Source organism: Copidosoma floridanum, unplaced genomic scaffold (assembly GCF_036245765.1).
Source record: "Copidosoma floridanum isolate Cflo_tuat_1 unplaced genomic scaffold, Cflo_Japanese_pri ptg000024l, whole genome shotgun sequence".
In the NCBI taxonomy this organism is placed as follows: Eukaryota; Metazoa; Arthropoda; class Insecta; order Hymenoptera; family Encyrtidae; genus Copidosoma; species Copidosoma floridanum.
The window spans coordinates 7,942,382-7,961,475 of NW_028321901.1; the positions used below are offsets into that span (position 1 = coordinate 7,942,382).

The following is a 19,094-nucleotide window of genomic DNA, read 5'->3' on the forward strand; positions in this document are numbered from 1 at the left end:
TGTTTACTGCAACATTAAGTATATAGGATGTATATAATAATAATATGAATATGATTATAACAATAAATAATATCTATACTTTTAATTGTTATATATTCTCTTTTATAAAACTTATTCATGTTTACACATGTTTAGGCCCAAGTATCGATGTTTCTCCGAAATTATCAAGTTCTACATCAACTGATACAGCAAGTGGGATAGATTATCCGGTTATGCAGCTGCCACCTCAACCATACATTCCTCCACCAGGAGTACCTTTGTATCATTATCCAGAATATTTGCCAAAGTCTAATGCAAAGTCTGACGTGGTCCAGCATCCCATTATTTTGCAAGCGCAATCTACCCTACCTGCTCTTCCAACTCTAAAAATAAAAGAGTCATCGACGCTGCCAGTATTAAAAGGTGTGAATCAGCAAAAACAAACATGCCTCGAACTGTCATCAACGCAAAATCAGATTTCTATGCCACAAGCACCTCCAGGTTCAAATCCCTATCCACCTCTCAAGTTTTCAGGTGTGTCACAACTACCTCCCCCTTTACCCGTTCCTCCGCCATCTACCTTAGTTTCAGCACCCTACAACTCACCAATAAGCAAACAACCTCAAGTTACGATCACATCTGTGAATTTAACTTCATCGTCATTGTTGCAAAAGAAACTTTGGGTTGATTCAGAGTCAGAATCGTAGTAGTCTTCAATTATGTTTTGTAACAGAAAGACCTTTGTAAATAGATTAATTTTTGTAATACAGGAATAGAAGGTTGTACTAAGTGAATCGCCAACTTGATCCATTATTTAATGCAGTCAGACACTGCTTAAGCATTTTGTCATTTATCGGGAAAACGAAGTACTCTTAAGCTGTGTATACCAAACAAGACAAAGGCAGACTTAAAGGCATAGTTATAAATTGACCCTGAAGGGTGACACTCATTCCTTGTATTTTTGCAGTGTACATATATTGACTAATGTTCGAATGCCTGTGCCTATACTTCTATTTATGTTTTAATTGGTGTATGTGGAATCACTCTAATATTGTTGACACTGTTAAAGTGTGTGTATGGGGGGAGGTTAGGTGTGTGTGTGTGTACACTTACTGTAGCATATTTATGCACATGCGTATGCACGTATCTAAAATATTCCAACACTTTATTTGAAATAAATGAAAACGTCTTTAAATGTTATCATTCAAAAGTCTAAGCGCTAAGTGTCTCTTTTTGCCCTTAGTAGAGGATGCGAAGTACTAGACTTTTTTGTGGACTAAAATACTTTATATTCTTAGACAAAAAAGTAGTGTTCTGCTCCTCCTATGTAAAAAATACTACAATTAATTGTGAACCCTGATGAATATAAAAAAATTATACAGAAACTATTTCACAGCTATGTGCTATAATATTTGAGAAGTATCACAATCTAGATTGTTCTCTGGCATTAAACAATATAAGATATGTATTTTTGATTCATTTACATGCAAGGAACCAGAACAGCTTTCTTTTTTTACGTCACCAAATCATATTATCTGTAAATTTTATTTTAAAAAACACATGTTAATTATTTGAAAATTAATGTGAAAATTCTTTTTAATTCATTGTTCTTACCTTACGAACAAACAAAGTTTATTTTGAAACTCTGAGTAAAAACTACTACGTGTTGTAATACAAAAGCTATTATAATACCATGCCTCTAATAAAAACTATTATTTATTGAAGCCTGTCGCACAAACTATGACAATTCTCTGATCCCGGACAAAATGATTCGATAATCCTTGGCAAAAACTATGACGATTCGCTGACCTTAGGCGTAAGGGCAAGTTGATCCAGAAGCCTCTTTACAGTTATCCTAATTGTTGATTCTTACGTGTATGAGAAATCATTTTTCTATTCTTATATAGTTTCTTCCTTGTTATTTATTAAACAATTATAGATTTTTTAGACCATTGATTATTCATTTTAATAAAAAATGACAAATTCAGCAATAACACATACCACTTTATATTTTAGTTGAAAAACCAATTGTTACATTCAAAGCCTACACTGGAAAAAGTGTCCAGTATAGTTTAGGTGTGCGGCTACTGTAGGTTATTGATCCCAGCAGCTACTGTCAGGCTTGGTTAGCCTGGGAGTCAAGAAAAAACTGGTTGGTAACTGAGACAAATGTGACTAGTCACAAACTGAGTATTATATATACTTCTGTACGTTGGCCTGAGCTGCCAAGCAGTTTCTGCTTGGCTCTCAGGCTACCTAGCTTGAGTCGACTAACTACAGTAGCTGTGCAGCCTAGCTATACTGGCCACTTTTTTTCAGTATAAACGAATATTGTATTTGTTAAGTAACATTGAAATATAATTTGTAGAAAATTGAAAAGCTAACAAAATTTTGTAATCGCACTGTTTTTAAACAAAACAAAGTTGTAGTTCAAATTTTATTTTTTACTCAATTTGTGAAAATCTGTCGTAATTTTTAATACATATTCTATAAAGTTTTTTAATGCCCTACGTGTATGCATTTAATAATTGATTGTGTTTAGTTTTTTTGTTAAAAAACAACTAATTTTCAGTTATAAATCATCGTAGTCTCTACTAATCCTTACCACAGAAGTCAGAGTTATTGCCATCCAAACTTGAAGAGTTGCCATTGTTTCAGTCCAAGATTAGAGGATTATTGCAATTGTCACTTGGTGGATCGATCAGAATGTCATAGTTTCTATCTGAGCTTAGTGAACCATTGTAGTTTATGTTGGAAGTATCTCAAACTAGTTTTCACTTCAGCTTTATTTCTCCTAGTTTTCGCCTAGTTTTTGCCCTGATATGCTTTATGATTTTTACTAGAAATTCTTTTGTAAAAGATTACGTATTCGAGTTAAAAGCACTATCACGTTATGTTAACTAGTACAAATACGTACATTTCTAGTATTAGATTTTAAACATCATTAATTTTAGTGAAATTTTCGAAATAGGTGATTTTTAATTTTAATTTGGTACCAAATTCTAAAAGATTAAAAGATGTGAATTTCATAAAGCTTAAAAACATTCTATGCTACTGATTTGCGTAGAAAGTGGGCAATAAGTTTTTTTTTCAATTGCTCAAAATCTGAGCTGTTAATTTTGAAAGTTAGTCCTGCATATAAATTTATAGAGTTATAAAAATAATTTTAATTATTTTTTTCATTACTTTGCTGTAAATTTTTTTTATAAGCAGGAAATTTTTTTAACCTTACTGATACCAAAAAATTTTAATAAAATGACTATCAGTAAGTCTCAATACCAGTAAACTTATGGTTTGGATGTATTATATTTTGTTTCAATGTAAGTCAAGCTTTTTTAATTAAAATTCTTAGATTTTTAACTGGCGTTTTTGAAAAAATAATTAACGCATTCCACTTATAACATAAAAGTAAAAAATAAGCAATTTGATACAAATGGAAAATATTTTGGGCTGCTAAATATAAATGTGAACCTACATTGATCGATTACATAATTTTTTCTTTCCTTTTTTTTTTTTTCTTAAGAAAAACGTATTGAGATTATGTAAGACTTAAACCCTCTTATGTATATCTTAAATATAGGTCCTATATTGAACGACCGTAAACAATTTTTGAGTTTAGACTTTAGATTTATATTCAGCGTCCTGAATTAGACTTCAAGTTTACTGTATTTAGTTTTCGCATTTTATTTTTTTTTTTTTAGCTTGTGATTCTGTATAATTGTTAGCTGTAAAAATGAATATATTATTTTTATTCGTATGGCAAAAATAATTAATAAACTATTTTATTACTTTTTTGGTAAACGCAAAATAGATCGTAAATGTTCGATTGCTGTGACTACGTAACTGTAGTAAGAGGGTTATAATTACATTGGCGAACCCTGTGTAGTAGTTTCTTCTACGTAGTATAGAGAAACTAGCTTTTAGTTGAAAACTTATTAATAGTATCAATGTTATCAGATAAAATGGAAGACATAGATTCGCTTTTTTGTTTGGACTAAAACATTAACAAAATTTCTTTGTGTGAAATGTGTGAAAATATGTTGAAAAACTTTGTAACCTTCAAAGTATCCGTCTTGTATGCCAAAAGTTGATGACGCATTGTGCGAATTGAAAAAAAGAGCTGCGTTAAACAGAATTAATGCAGTTTTTATTTAATAATTAACAAATTCTAAATATTTTCGTGTGGTTACCAACAGAGCTTATGTAGTAGTGTCTTCTCAGCTTGTAAACATATGTCTATGTTTGTTTTGGGTGTGCACGGCATTATGTGCTTCTTACTACAGCGTTGTAGTTGAATTTCCTACGCACCGTTAGTCAATACCCTTAACAGTTGTGTAGTAGCTGTTGCCAAATAATGATAGTTTTGATGACTGCTTTTTTCTCTTAGTGTATACGTAAATCTTAAGAAAATCTAAATCTTAATGTCATAGTAATCTTTTGTGATTCCAATTCATAAGGTAAGAAGCCTTTGCAACGCTATGAAAATACTCACGGCTCTTCATATTCACATACTTATTTGGAGGTAACTTAATAAAGGACAGTAAATCTTAATTCGTAAAGTTACATTTATTTTGGAATACGTAAGTTGAATTTTTTTTTGGCAGAGTTTCAATGATTATTTGTCCCTGTAAAAGTTTCGTTAAAATATAAGTATACTGTTTTTATTTGTGTAATTTTTTTATTAAAATTTTTAAAAACAGTTTTACGTTTGACGATTTCAGATTTTATAAAAAAAAATAAAATTAATATTCAAAAGATACGTCATGCAGTAAGCCAACGAAACTCACAACTAAACTTACTGACATAAAAAATGACTAAAACAGAAGCTATAGGCTTACAGTACGCACTAAGTCGATTACTTAAAAATGGCTGATTATTTTTAAAGCTTATAAATGTGCAGACAAAGTTGTCATCGTATGCTACCTAATACTAAAACTTTTTTTTAAATAAGAAAGTCATGTAAGGTCAGTTTAAAAATGTTTTAATTTTATTCAAAAAAGTCTTTTTCTAAAATCCCTCATCGGTTTTATAAGGCCATCATTTTTTTAATCTAAGTTCGTGGTACTTGAAACAAATTAAAACTAGTTTCTAAAATGAATCTGAAACTAAGTTTTACTTGCTTCTGTAAGAATGAAGTTGATGATAATCTTATGGAAACGAAGATGTATAATACACGTGCATAAATATACTATCTGTATGTAGTATACACATATAATTCACATTCTTTCCTAGCCTATAAATAAATATGTTTTTGTTATGTCAACTTTGCAAGTATAGGATGAGAAATCAAAGTTTTTAATATAAATGTTGCAGGTCCTAAAAATATCAAGTATTTATATTTGATTCATATGCTTTTCGTACGATAGAATCTTAGTTATAAATATAATGCGTACAACAACTGTAGAAGTACAGATATTAACTGTCCTCTTGCTTTTTATTTAACACTAATCTAGTAATGTACATTTTTGGTAGGAAGTGGGTTGGGGTTTTTTTTTTACATTTTGTACATTAAATTTTATTTTACCGTCATTTTACATTGAAAAAAAATTTCTATTTAGGTGTTTAAAAAATCAATTAGATTTTTTTTTATGTGCTTATCAAACACTTAAAGGGAAAAGGATAAAATGTCTGGTAATATTCTTCAGAAAGCTGACACTTCTAAATAAACAAAAAAATTCAATGCTTTATAATAAATTCAATTGCTTTTGATGAAAACTTATGAAGTAGTGATAAAGTCACTGTTTTCAAGGTTATCTTTTTAATAGGTATTGTCTCTTAATATTTATTTTTGTGTTATAACGATATTTTTCACAAATTTCGATGAAAATGCATAATATTTTTTTCTGTTGTATCTGAAATTGAATGTATTATGGAAAAAGTATAAAGTTGTAGTAGTTTTTATAATTTATTTTTCATTTAAAGTACTGAAAAAATTTTTTTCAGCATACTATGAATAAATGTACAATAATTTTCATTAAAACTTCAATTGTTAAGCAAAATATTACTAACAACTAAGTGTTGTATTATAGATATATTCGATTACTTTTTATAGACTTTTTTTCCGCTTAGAACAAAAATTAACATTAAAATGTTTCACGAATTTTTAAAAAAAGAATGTTCAGGCGATAGAATATTTTTTTAGATAAAAAGTCTTTTTTCCTTTTTTATTATTTTTTACCTTAATATTCTGATTATCAATAAGTAAATTATTCTTAACGTAAATCTGATAATTAAAAAAAATATGAAATTATTAAATTCTTAAACTAAGTCAATAAATGTGAAATACCAGTTTTAAATATCATTTACAAATTTAAATCTGTAAATACAAATCAAAACTATTTGTCAATATCGCTTTTAAAAACTTGAAGTTTTTTATATTATTATTATTATTGTTATTATTATTATTAGTATTATTATTATTATTATTATTATTATTATTATTATTATTATTATTATTATTATTAGAAAATAGACGCTTTAAAAAATTTAAAAATAATGTAATTGTCTTTAATTATTGCAGTGAAGTTACACTGTGAATTATCTGTATTTGATCCTGAAAAAATTAAACATTGTTCAAAAGTAGTTCAGTAAATTCTCATATGAAACTTGTAAATTTTTTATGATGAAGAAATAAAAAATCATGAGAAATATTAATCGACATGGATATGAGAATAGCTGGTTATTTGTAAATACTATTTCTGTAAAATACTGTCGGTCAGAATTGGAAATATTTTAATCGTATCTATAGGTTGAATCGTGATAGTAATCGACTGTAAATTAATTTTATGCATATTGTGAAACATGCATTGTAAATGATACATAAGTAGTTGTTAAGACGTTAAAAAGAGACAAGAATAATGCAAACTGCTAAAATACAATTTTCAAAAAATGTAATCTCCACATCCCTGTAAATATCAATTCAGAAACGTACTCGTAATGTATGGATTAAAAATTATTACAATGTACACGCATTACATGTTAATATTGTAAAATTTGACGTAAGAATAAAAAATACTAGAGACTCATACTATTTACATTTGTTGTCATAGACATACTGCGTAATGACATTGCATAAATTTAATACACTGTAATATTTATAAATAAATGCATGCATACATGTATACTTGCTATAATAAAAATATTATGCTTTTTCTACATCAAATAGGTAATGGTTGTCAGTAATGAAATATAAATTGTCTAATATTACACAAACTTACGTACAGTTTTATGATAGTAAGTAAACGAAGCCAATAAACAAATTTTTTTTAACCCCTCCGATTTTTTATTTGGCAATATATTATCGTTATTATAACTAAAATTGTAGAGTCTTCATCTATGTCAAGGATTTAGTACTACGACAAGATCTCCAACTTAATCTTATGATAATATTATATTGTGTACTTCAAATGTTGGTGACTGTCTGCGATTTTTATAGATGTTTATTTACGCATGTAATTTTTTTCTTTTTTTCTTTTCTATTTCTATTGCAAACTTAAAGATAACTGGTGTACGTTTTATATCGAGGTATTTTCTTACATGCATCGCACGTTCATTGTTGACAATTCTCGGACCACAATATCTATATGCCTTTAAAGATTCGTATAATCCATCCAAAGGTTGGTATCAGCATAGACTAAATACACAATGCTTATCTAATATTATTATTTAAAAGCTTATTTAATATTATTATAAAAAACTAAATTTCCTCAAACATTTGCGCAAAAGGATGTATACAACGAAATGATAAAAAGAGACCGATATCGGTCGGTATTGGTATTGAATCTGCCGATAACTTCAAAAGAAGGCGAGGGGCAGCAGACTTTAGGCTGTTTCTCAAACGCGTGAGCGTCACCTTGCTAACATGAGACTAACAACAGCCCGCGTCGTCTTCTTCATCGTTTTGCGATTTTTCTTGTTATTTTGTTTTGTTTTTTTTCCGCCGTAACCTTCGAAACATGCACATATCTTTTCAATTATACCTGCCATCAAAAAGTGTGGAACACCGTTGGCTCCCTATTTTGGCTTTTGAGGTTGCTATCACTATGTACACTGTACTGCTGCTATTCTTCTCGTCTCAGCTAGTTTTCTTGCTGTCTTTGCTTCTTCGTGAGCGAGCTTTTCAGAGTGAATAAAGGCAAAACACGACAGACACATTAAAAAGAGTGAGGCCCGAATATCTGAGGGATTAGAGTTCACAAGTTCAAAATTCTTAAAACATCTGTTCTTACGAGAAATTCTGCTTACGTACTTCGTAAGGGTGACAGCCCGAATCGGAGCTTTTTTCTCAGCCGCATATCCAGATTGCATCTTTCTAGATTGAACGATTTTTTTTTCTTATCAGGCAAAAACACAAGTTTTATTTTGAATTACACAATTTTGTGCACGAGTTTTCTCAATAATGATATTGTCGTTTTTTTCGTAATCTTATTTTTATATTTTATTTTCACACGCATACGCACGTGAACAATTACGAGCTTTATTTTTTCTTATTTTGTTCTGGTGATGTAAGATATATTCTTCGCTGTAAGTATATTATAGATTTAAATTTATTTATTTCATTGTTTAATTAAATACATCCTTTAAACAAGGATTTATCCAGGTTTTCTGAGAAGACGTGAAGCTTTGACTCAACAATTTATTTAGTGCCTCCTGTGAGGTGTTGGATTCACAGCTGACATGATCTACTGCATTTGTCACTGCTGATTTTTTCTTTTATTTTGTGAACTTTTTTTTAAATTTATATTATTTATATTGTAAATAATTTATATTGTAGTACGATTCCCAGCTTTAGAATTGCTAATCACCACAACTTTCAAATCCAACGCCATCGTTCTCATTGTGGAGCGATCTCCTTTTTCCATCAATCATCGATGTGATAATCGTGCCAGGATTTTTGAAGGTCTCTTGCTTTTATTCGTTCAAAATTTTTTTGTCTTTTGTTTTGAGGTTACTTTTTTTCGTTAGCTGGTCGCTTAAGTTTGTTAATGTTCTCGTTTTCATTTAATCAATTGTTTATATTTTACTTGCATTGAGCTGAGCCTTTAACAATTGTCGCGCCAGCAAATTCTTCTTTTTCTTTTGTTTCATTTGATTTTCAAAATTTCGCTCTATAATCGTTTAAGAAAGGCTAAAACGATTTTCACCGTTCAAAAAAGATTGTTGAAAGAACTTATCATAAAATTCAATTCTCCCTTATCAGCTCAAGTTGTAAATCAATCTTAGGTGCTTGCCAGATATCAAGATCTGAGTACTTCTTTTTAAAAGTACAAAGAAATTTACATATAGAAATTTGGTAATCGCTGATGAATGCACAAAAATTCGCGCGTCGTATTTCACTGTACATAGGAGAGTTGATTAATCTGAGATTAATTGAGACTAATTCGATGGTAACCATCATGAGTGGTTCTCTTTCAAGAGTTGTCTTAGAAATATCGTGCACATTCGTATCAATATTGATAAAGTCAGTATGTTAATTTACTTATGCAATGCTTTATCCGGGAAAGCTTTACGCAAAGTCGAAATTTTCAGTCTCAGTTTTAATAATTATGCCAAAGCATGTGAGAGTTTGATGAAAGCTTACAAGCGTAAGCGAATTCTGATTTCCAAGCTCAAATTTCGAAACGCAATATTCAATTTTGAGCCGCTGAAAGTCACGTCTCCAAGAGGTTTATCCAGCTTGATCGATGAACTCAAACAGCACTTAACCATGCTCAGTTCTTTAGAAGTTCAATCTGACGAACATACTATCATTTGCATGATAGAACGTAAACTATCGTAAACTATACGCGAAAAATGGAATGAGAGTCTATAATTGGGCAAAATATCAACTTTAAAGAGATTTTTTGATTTAATTAATCAATTTTTTTTTTTGACTTTATATACGAAGTGCTCTGTGCAGCTCATTCAGTCCGCCCATGGCTGCCTAATAGAATGCGCTTTTATCAGCGCACAAGCCTTTGCTCTTGTAAATAACACATGGTATGTAATTTGAGTTCAATTATTTTGTACGTTGGGTTATATCCGCTTACCCGATTCCTGATTCGAATTAGGCTAAACCTTATCCGCAATCAAGACTACCACAAAACAGGGAAATAACAAATCACTGCATGGCTAATAATACAGCAACGCCCTTATAATCTTTGGTTTGGGTCTATGATTCAAAAAAAGAGGGGCTTTCCTGATGTGTTGGAGGTGTAGCAATGCGTACTACCTAAATGTGCCCTAAATCTGCTTAACCATTCTTAGTATACTTAAAATAACTCGTGTAACAGCAAGAGAATGGCCTGAGACATGTAAGCAGTCTCTCTTGTTCAATAGTGAGTAGAAAGAAAACGTCGTTTTCATGCAGTGTTGATGGAATCGCAGCAAGGGAACGTCGGGATAAAGCTTGGCTTTCAGAAGAAATTCAAGGAATTCGGGGCAACCTGACTTGTAAAGAAGTAGACCAGACCAGTGATGCCAGACGGGACGGTATTCCCCTCTAAGTAGAGTTCAGCACTCTAGAGGCTCGCAAGCTATAAGCTGGCGCAAGTGTAGTACACCTCGAAAGAGTCTCTACCCCAGTTCCCCTACTCCTACTTTCCCTCTCCCTATGGTGTACACATGGTTAACCCAAGCCCGCTTCACAGCTTATGAATAACATCTATACCTCCTCCGCCGTAAAGCGCAGTAGCCGAGTGGGCTACATGGTTTATGTTTTAGCTGGTCATACCTTCGAATCGCAGGTGTGATAATCTTTTTTTTTTTTCTTTATCTTTTTCTTTTTTTTTTTTTTCTTTACGGCTACCACATTGAAATATTTATTGCAATAAATCAATGGTTACAAAAATTGATTAACAATTAATTTTGAACGTATTAATTTATAATTACGTTTTACAAATTTTAGCCACAGTTACTGCCTGCAAATTACTACAAAGCTTCCTGAAGCATAAGGGTCGCTATAAATTAGAAATAAAAAACATTTGAAGCCCTTGATTTTTAAAATCTGTCAAGGTGCATCTAATATACATAATTATTATGCAATTTAGTATTATTAAACCTGTTTTTCGTAACTACCTCAAATAATTAATGATGTATCTTTTTTTAAAAGGATTTTATTTATTGCAGGTAAGGTACTAATTTTTTTTACGTTTATTAAAAAAAAAAAAAATCGAGTGCAGCGTTTAATTATGTGCTTACATTTTATAAAGCACGAATATAAACATTTGACAATACAAACCACAAATTGTCATAAAATAAAAAACTTTTATAGGGTGAAAAATTAATTTCATTACCATAGCTACAAAATGCAATTGCCACTTTGCGCACTTGAAACAAAATTGTGCATGGGCAGAAAATGGGTTCACGGGCAAAAAATATCACTTTACGCCCTTGGTAAAACAAATACACGACTTGCTCGCAAACTGGAATAATGTATGTAATGTTCTATATTAGGCAGATTTCCACACTACCACTGAGGTACTGCCTATTCGCTTTGTGGAGCAGTTTGAAACAACATCACTTGTAGGATAAGACATGTCGATACTAACAAACAAGAACTTATGAAAAATGATATATTACAAGTGTTTAATTCAACAATACATGTATATGTATATTACAAAACTGACGTAATTTCTTTGGGTGTTAAGTATACTTCTGAGATGAAAAATACCTATTTAACAGTGCACTAAAAAAAAAGTTTTTTAAATTTTATTTTTTTGTATTAAAATGGTATTTGAGATTGAAAAAACTTATTTTAGTTGTTAAAGATACATTATTATTTAAATAAACACTTATAACAGATAATTGCCCATAAGGGCCATAAGATACTGTGTATTCTTGTTAGTTAGTATCGACGTCTTTTCCCCTGTAGGTGACTTTGTTTCAAATTGCTGCACGAAGCGAAGAGCGCGTTAGGTTGTTTTAGGTGCAAGTACACCAAAAATTTTAATTTGTGTTGAAACGTTTTGCATTAAAAACTACATAATTATCTTACACAAATGTCACGTATGTTAATACAGATGTACTTGTAACGCAGGTACCTTCGCCAAGAGCCATATTTTAACCTTGCCTATCATCATATTTAATGAAGAAATTTGTTCATGCAACATGCAATAGATAATATTAGCCATCACCCAAGTAGAAGGAAGAGTTAGTTTCAATTATATATAGTAGCGGAATTAAAAAGACTGAAGTTTCGCTACGTTGGTTCAAAATCAATGTAAGTCTGACCCCGAGCTTTAGCCAGTGAACGCAAAAAACATCGTGCATTAAATAACTCTACACCAGTCTTGTTACCTTTGACATCTTTAAGGTCAGTAACGTTTGAAAAAGTTCTTTCGGGTTCTGCATTGGAGTGTGGAAGAGAAAAAATAGCTGTCACTAATAACCTTAAAGTCGGAATGAAATTAAACGAGCATTTAAAATTTTTTACGCGCTACATTTTTTCTCTTTCTCGATTTCATCATAATTTTCAGCTTCAGAGTTTAAATTATTTATTTTGGTACTGCTGTTCTCAAAAACTTCAAGTGTGAAATAATCAATTAATCCAAGATAATCGACGCGAATTCTGTTATAACATTTTTGAGCTTCCAGCCATCGTGTACCCGATAATCTTTCAATTTTATTTTTTGGCAATCCGCGTAAGCCGAGACATTCTTGAAGCTCCCTGAAACGTTTTGAGCTGTGAGAGAAGTAGTTGTGTATCGCCTTAATCGTAGTTTCAACCATTTTGAGAATTTGACTACTACTTGACTTGGCAACAAGGGCAGAGAGGTATGGCATATACAATTTAATACTATGAAAGAGGGAACGACATCTTTTAAATGCTTTTGAAAGCCGTTCTTTTTGCCCGTTATAATACTTGCATTATTGCAAGCTAAAGATATTAAATTATCAAAGCTAATATTTGTGTTTTCAAAAAATTTCTTTACAACTAAAAAAATATCCATAGTGGAAGCTTGTAGGGGATTTAATTCTAAAATTTGAAGTAGGTGCTGAACAACTTTTTCCTTTGCGATGTCAAAATACTGCACTGAAACGCACAAAAGCTTCGTATTGCTTATATCCGTGCTTTCGTCAACAAGAATAGAATAATGAACATTGTTTAAATTTTGTACAACACTCTCAAATAAAGGACGATATAGAACTGTTTTTATTACGCAAAAGGCTTTTGTTTGCTTCAGCTGCATGCACTTTGTTGCCGGCGGATCAAGTGCCACCTTTTGAATCAGTGGTACTAAATCATCTACCAACTGAATCGGGACATTATGTTCTGCAACAAAATATGCAACTGTCATTTCAGAGCTCTGAGTTCTTTGTTGCAGCGAAAGATGCAGTTGAAATTGCAGTTGCAGGTAATTCGACAGTTTTAAATGCTCACGATATTTTTGCTGTATTGATGGAGTTGACATGCAAAGAAGTAAAAGTATGCTGATAAAGATCTGATTTTCTCGTAAATTTAATGTTTTTTTTGGCAATAAATACATTCTGCTATCTGTGGTAAAGTCGGGTGAATTTTTAAACAATCTTTAAAATTTGGGTCACGTGACCATTCATCTTGCCATTCTACATATTTTAATTTACTTTGTTTGGGAGGGTCACTTTGATCTTTGTCAGATTTCCTCTTTAAACCGAGTTTTGACAACATTTTAAATGATTAAAAAAAAAAAAAAATTAAAAAAGCTTACCAATATTAGTAAACACAGATACCAAAGTAAAGCCGAAGTATAGATGCAATAAGAAACGTTAACGAATCAGAAAAATGTACACGCGGCGGATAACGTATTACCACAAAAAAAAATACATACATATATGTATTTACATACACGGAAAATACTACTAACTGTCACAACTGTAAACAAAGCAAATCACACAGAAATGTATAGGAATTGGCACTTTTGACAACGTAAATGAAGTTAAACAAGAGTGTGTCTACAGCTTACGTAAAACAAACAGATGCACTCAGTTCAAACACCAACACCATAAGCACAAACACAATATGGAATTTCAATAAATGTGCAAAGATTAACCATCTCCGGATGAACGCATGCTTTAGATGATAAGGAACGCGAATAAGCACAACGCAACACAGATCACGACTTTTCTACAATACAGTGCACGAAATTAAAAAAGAAGAGCGCGACCAACATTTTACGTAACTATATGCGTGCAATAATTAACTGTATAAAAGTGGAACAATTACCAACAACACAGTAATCACATCACAAATCACTGACAGAATAGCGGAATAGTACGTGCTTGCATTCTGCAGATTCTAGACCATATGACTATGAGTATGAAAAAACAAAAGACGACAAACGCTCGTACAGCAGACCGCAAAAAGTTAACAACGTATAGTTATATCATCTATTAAGTCAACACATTGCATGTATGGTAATTGGTGGTATGGGGCGACATAGGCGTGAAAAATCTTAAAACAATACACGGTAATGCCGCAGACCGCCAAACGTAAACAACTGTAGTTATATTGTGTATCATATCAATTCATTGCATGCATAGTAATTCGCAATAGATGCTTAAAAATCAGAAGACAACACACGTCAATGCAGCAGACCGCCAAACGTAAATAACTATATTTCTATTTTGTAAGACATAAATTCATGGTATGTCAAATGATTCGTGTATTAGAAATTTTATAAGCTGCTCATCTGTACTGTACTATGCATAGTTTTAAATGACAACTCTAAGACAGAAAGCATAGAAAATAAATTTTTTTTAAGTATTAAACGATTAAAAACATATTTTTCTATGCTCCGGAAAATTGCACGAAGACTTTGAAAAAAAGTAAAACAGTTATTTAGACACGGATTCGATTTTTTTAATTTTTGGTAATGAAATATCTATAAATTGTAAGCGCTTTGTTTTGTTTTTTTTGGAACACACGGCAATTTTTATTCTAAGTTATAACAACAAGAGGGGAACAATTTGAAAATTTAATTGTAAATTTAATACTTAAAAAAAGAACGTACTGTGAACCAAATTAATTTACAAAGTGTTAGTTTTTGTCGTAAACCTACAACGTGCAAGAATTTTCCAGAGACGTCTTTCCAAACAAAATTTTCCTCATTCCAGTAAACTTAACCTCCAACTTTTCTCATTTTTGTATAATCATTCATATTTGTGTACTTGCAACTGGAGTTTTGTAAACAAAGTACCTACGTTACAAGTAAATCTGTATTTTAGATACGTGACATTAGTTAAAAATAATTATATAGTTTTTAATGCAAAACGTTTCAAGGCAAATTGAAAATTTTGGTGCACTTACTACTAAAACAACGTTACTCCAGTTTGCGAGTAAGTCGTGCATTTGTTTCACCGAGGTCGTAAAGTGCTATTTTTCGCCCGTGAGCCTATTTTCTGCCCATGCACAATTTTGTTTCAAGTGCGCAAAGTGGCAATTGCATTTTGTAGCTATGGTAATAAAATTAATTTTTCACCCTATAAAAGTTTTTTATTTTATGACAATTTGTGGTATGTATTGTCAAATGTTTATATTCGTGCTTTATAAAATGTAAGCACATAATTAAACGCTGCACTCGATTTTTTTTTTTTTTAATAAACGTAAAAAAAATTAGTACCTTACCTGCAATAAATAAAATCCTTTTAAAAAAAGATACATCATTAATTATTTAAGGTAGTTACGAAAAACAGGTTTAATAATACTAAATTGCATAATAATTATGTATATTAAATGCATCTTGACAGATTTAAAAAATCAAGGGCTTCAAATGTTTTTTATTTCTAATTTATAGCGGCCCTTATGCTTCAGGAAGCTTTGCTAATTTGCTAATTTGCAGGCAGTAACTATGGCTAAAATTTGTAAAACGTAATTATAAATTAATACGTTCAAAATTAATTGTTAATCAATTTTCGAGCCTCTAGAGTGCTGAGCTCTACTTAGAGGGGAATACCGTCCCGTCTGGCATCACTGGACCAGACCGTCTGTAGCTATACTACTGTTATTAATGATACAATTAGATTTTCTTACTATAGTTGCACTCTTTACTAAATTTATATAAATAATAACTAATTAAAATGAAACTGTAAGCATCAACTCATATTTAATCTTAAGTTGAAAAGAATTTAGATAAGATTGTCATTCTTAAGTAAAAATGTTATTTGATATTAGGTGTACACCCAAAATTTTTCATGCGTTACATTGTGATACGTTAAACTCTAATACGTAAAAGCCAAATTTTTACTAAAAGTAGTAATCTCGTTACTGTGCTAATCAAATAGGCAGTAAGTTTTTTTTATTTCGTTTTTGTGGCTGCTGAGAAAAATATACCTATTCTTTCGAAACAATCATGTTTTTGACACATATTTCTTTTGGCTTTCAAATAATTACTACTATATGCAAACAAATAAAAGCGTTTTGGTGAATCTCTTGTGAGAAATGAGTTTCAATAAATAAAGTAAAATTTTTTCCCATATCGTATGAATCAACTATAGTTAATTTTTTGATCTTGTAGGACAAATAGTGTATGCAATGATACTGCAAGTACGTATATGTATTACACTTACACATGCATATGCAACTGCATATCAAGCGAGTACAATTTTTTTTTGTTGAATCCCGCTCGAGGTGGCCTCAATGATATGGACTCAGAGCGTATAGAGAAATAATATGTGAATATAACTTGTTTTATTCTTAATCCCTACTTGAATTTATCAAAATCATCAAGACAATACATCTTATCTTACTGTATCTTGGACTACTGTATCTTTCTTTCCCTCTTCTGTAACAAGTATAACTCACTGTATCAATCTTGCAGTCATATAAAGCGTATAATTAGCAAGTTTTAGTAGTGTTCATCTCTATCTAAGATTATTAATACACCGTACTGATGAGTTAAGCTATTAATTGAAAACGAAACAAGCTGTATTACCCTCTTTCGTTATATACGATTTGTGTACTCATGATTAGGGCTGCCTAGTGCTATATTCAACAAAGTTTTACTTGCTTGGTATAGAGTTACGTATACATATAAGTGTTTTGGTGTAATACATGCATTGATATGAAAAATTACTGCGTATAATATTTGCTACATAAAATTGAAAAACTTAGCTGTAGTAACTTTCCGATAACTTTTTTAAAAATTTCAGGAGTAATTGTACTATTTAACTTCTTAACTAAGTAAATGACGGTTTAGATCTGAATCATTATTCATCGTCCGTGAGTTTTCCAAATTCAAACGTAACTCTCAAAGTTTTTCTGTCATTAGCAAACTTGAAAAGTTTAATAAAAATTTCCATGTAATTATGTTGTAATTTACTTGCTTCTGTCATTCTTTAAATGATGGTAATGATGCATCTAGGGGGTCCAAAAAAAATTTGTTTTCAAGTTTTTTTTGAATCAAGAATAATTTGCTGCAAATAATTGCTGGCTTAAACCACTTTGTCTACAGTTCTCTATAAAATCACAGCAATTTTTGAGAATTTTCATACGATCGGCTGTGTTCATGTTTTAGGCTTAAGGCATTTAAATTATAATATTGATTTAAAATTTATTATACCAAGGAATTAAAAATGTAATAAGGCTGTAATATTTTAGTTTCTGTGCAAGAGTAATTATTGTATGTGTGATGTTGTTATAGTATATTTTATTTTCAGGTACTTTACTAAGAGCTGTATCGTAAACGCTGCTTATATAACGTGCGTAACGCACAGGCTTTAAGCAGGATACTCTTACTTCCTAACGTAAATCACTAAGAATCTTCAGAATAAATTGTCTAAATTTCATTGATCTCATAGACGATCTAGCAGCGTCAGAAAAAGCTAAATTAAAAGTATTAGTGCTACAAAGTACAGATACCGAAAATGGGTTGACACCTGGAATTATTACTTAAACTCCATTTTTTTTGTTATATAAAAGCCACTATCATGGCACTGACTTCTAAAAACACATATTTTTGAACTAAATTTATTCAATTTTTTCTAATAATAAACGTATATGAAAGTTAAATTCATTTATCTATAAAAGAAATTTAAAAATGGTTTAAGGTAGCAGTTGATGAAATTAAGAGACGACGAAATTTTTCGAAATTTCAAACATGTATTCCTTAAACTTTTTTAAATGTACCGTTAAAATTTTATAAGGCTCAGTGGTGCCAAAATGAAAACATGAGGCTTCAGAGGGGAAAATTGGTATAAATTATAATTGAAAATAATCATACAATGAATTTTTTCAAGAACCGATATTTTATTTCATATAGCTACAGAAATATATTTAAAAATGAGAAAAATAGACAGTGCCGTTTAGAGGATATTTCAATTTTAATACATTTTCCCATGTTTTCAGAATATCTATATAGTGGCCAAAAATAAATACTATTTTTTATTTTCTATAGCTCCATGCTATCTTTGTAGTTGTATTTACAAGTAATGTTTCCAACATTATTATTCGATACATTTTGATTACAAATAATTTAACTGAATCGTTTTAATCGTAAAATTAATTAATATCGGTGGATTTTGGATCAAGTATAATTAAATGCCGTATTATTGATTTTCAGTTATAATTAAACGACGTTACATTTTTTTATCTGATTTTTTTGCTTTCATCAGTTTTTAATCTAAAATCTCCTTGTACCCTTTGTTGATAAAAAATCTTATGAATTTTACTGTTTTTATGTACTGCCTCACTGACTGACAGCCACAGTCTGATAATTGAAATAGTCTTGTCGGCTTTTCTTGCTCAACTTATTCAGTTGATGTATCAACATTTATTTTTATTTTTAGAAAAATGTTTTTTACACTTTCCTCATTTACACTTATGTCAAAATGGAGTGAGGAAAGCTTGTTTTGTTTGAGATAGTCAACTAAACATATCGATTCGGCATGTCATGGATATATTTGGAAAAGAATCGAGCAGTATAACTGTAGACAAAGCTTATAAAAACGAAACAGAGGTTTGACCACATGACCTTATGAAACCTCTTTCTCACTCTTATGACCTCTTTTGAGCGAGTTTTGAGTCTATGACTGACTGACATACCTCTTAAAAACGCACCCTAAAGATCTTACGTAGCTATATACAAACACAGACAATATGCTTATTATTCGCAAACTTTTTATACATTCTTTTAAATAGGTACACCTTTTGATGTTCTTTG

The 19,094-nt window shown here is 30.8% G+C and overlaps 1 protein-coding gene across 7 annotated transcripts in view; it reads left to right on the top strand.

Moving 5' to 3' along the window:
- Positions 1-5,830, top strand: part of upSET (SET domain-containing protein upSET) — a 485,572-nt gene extending 479,742 nt beyond the window's left edge. For all 7 annotated transcript variants that reach the window (XM_089595068.1, XM_089595072.1, XM_089595071.1 and 4 more), the window contains one exon: positions 136-5,830. In XM_089595068.1, coding sequence (XP_089451194.1) covers positions 136-686 — 551 coding nt within the window. In that variant the 3' untranslated portion in view covers positions 687-5,830. The remainder of the gene's footprint in view (positions 1-135) is intronic.
- Positions 5,831-19,094: the final 13,264 nt, after the last annotated feature.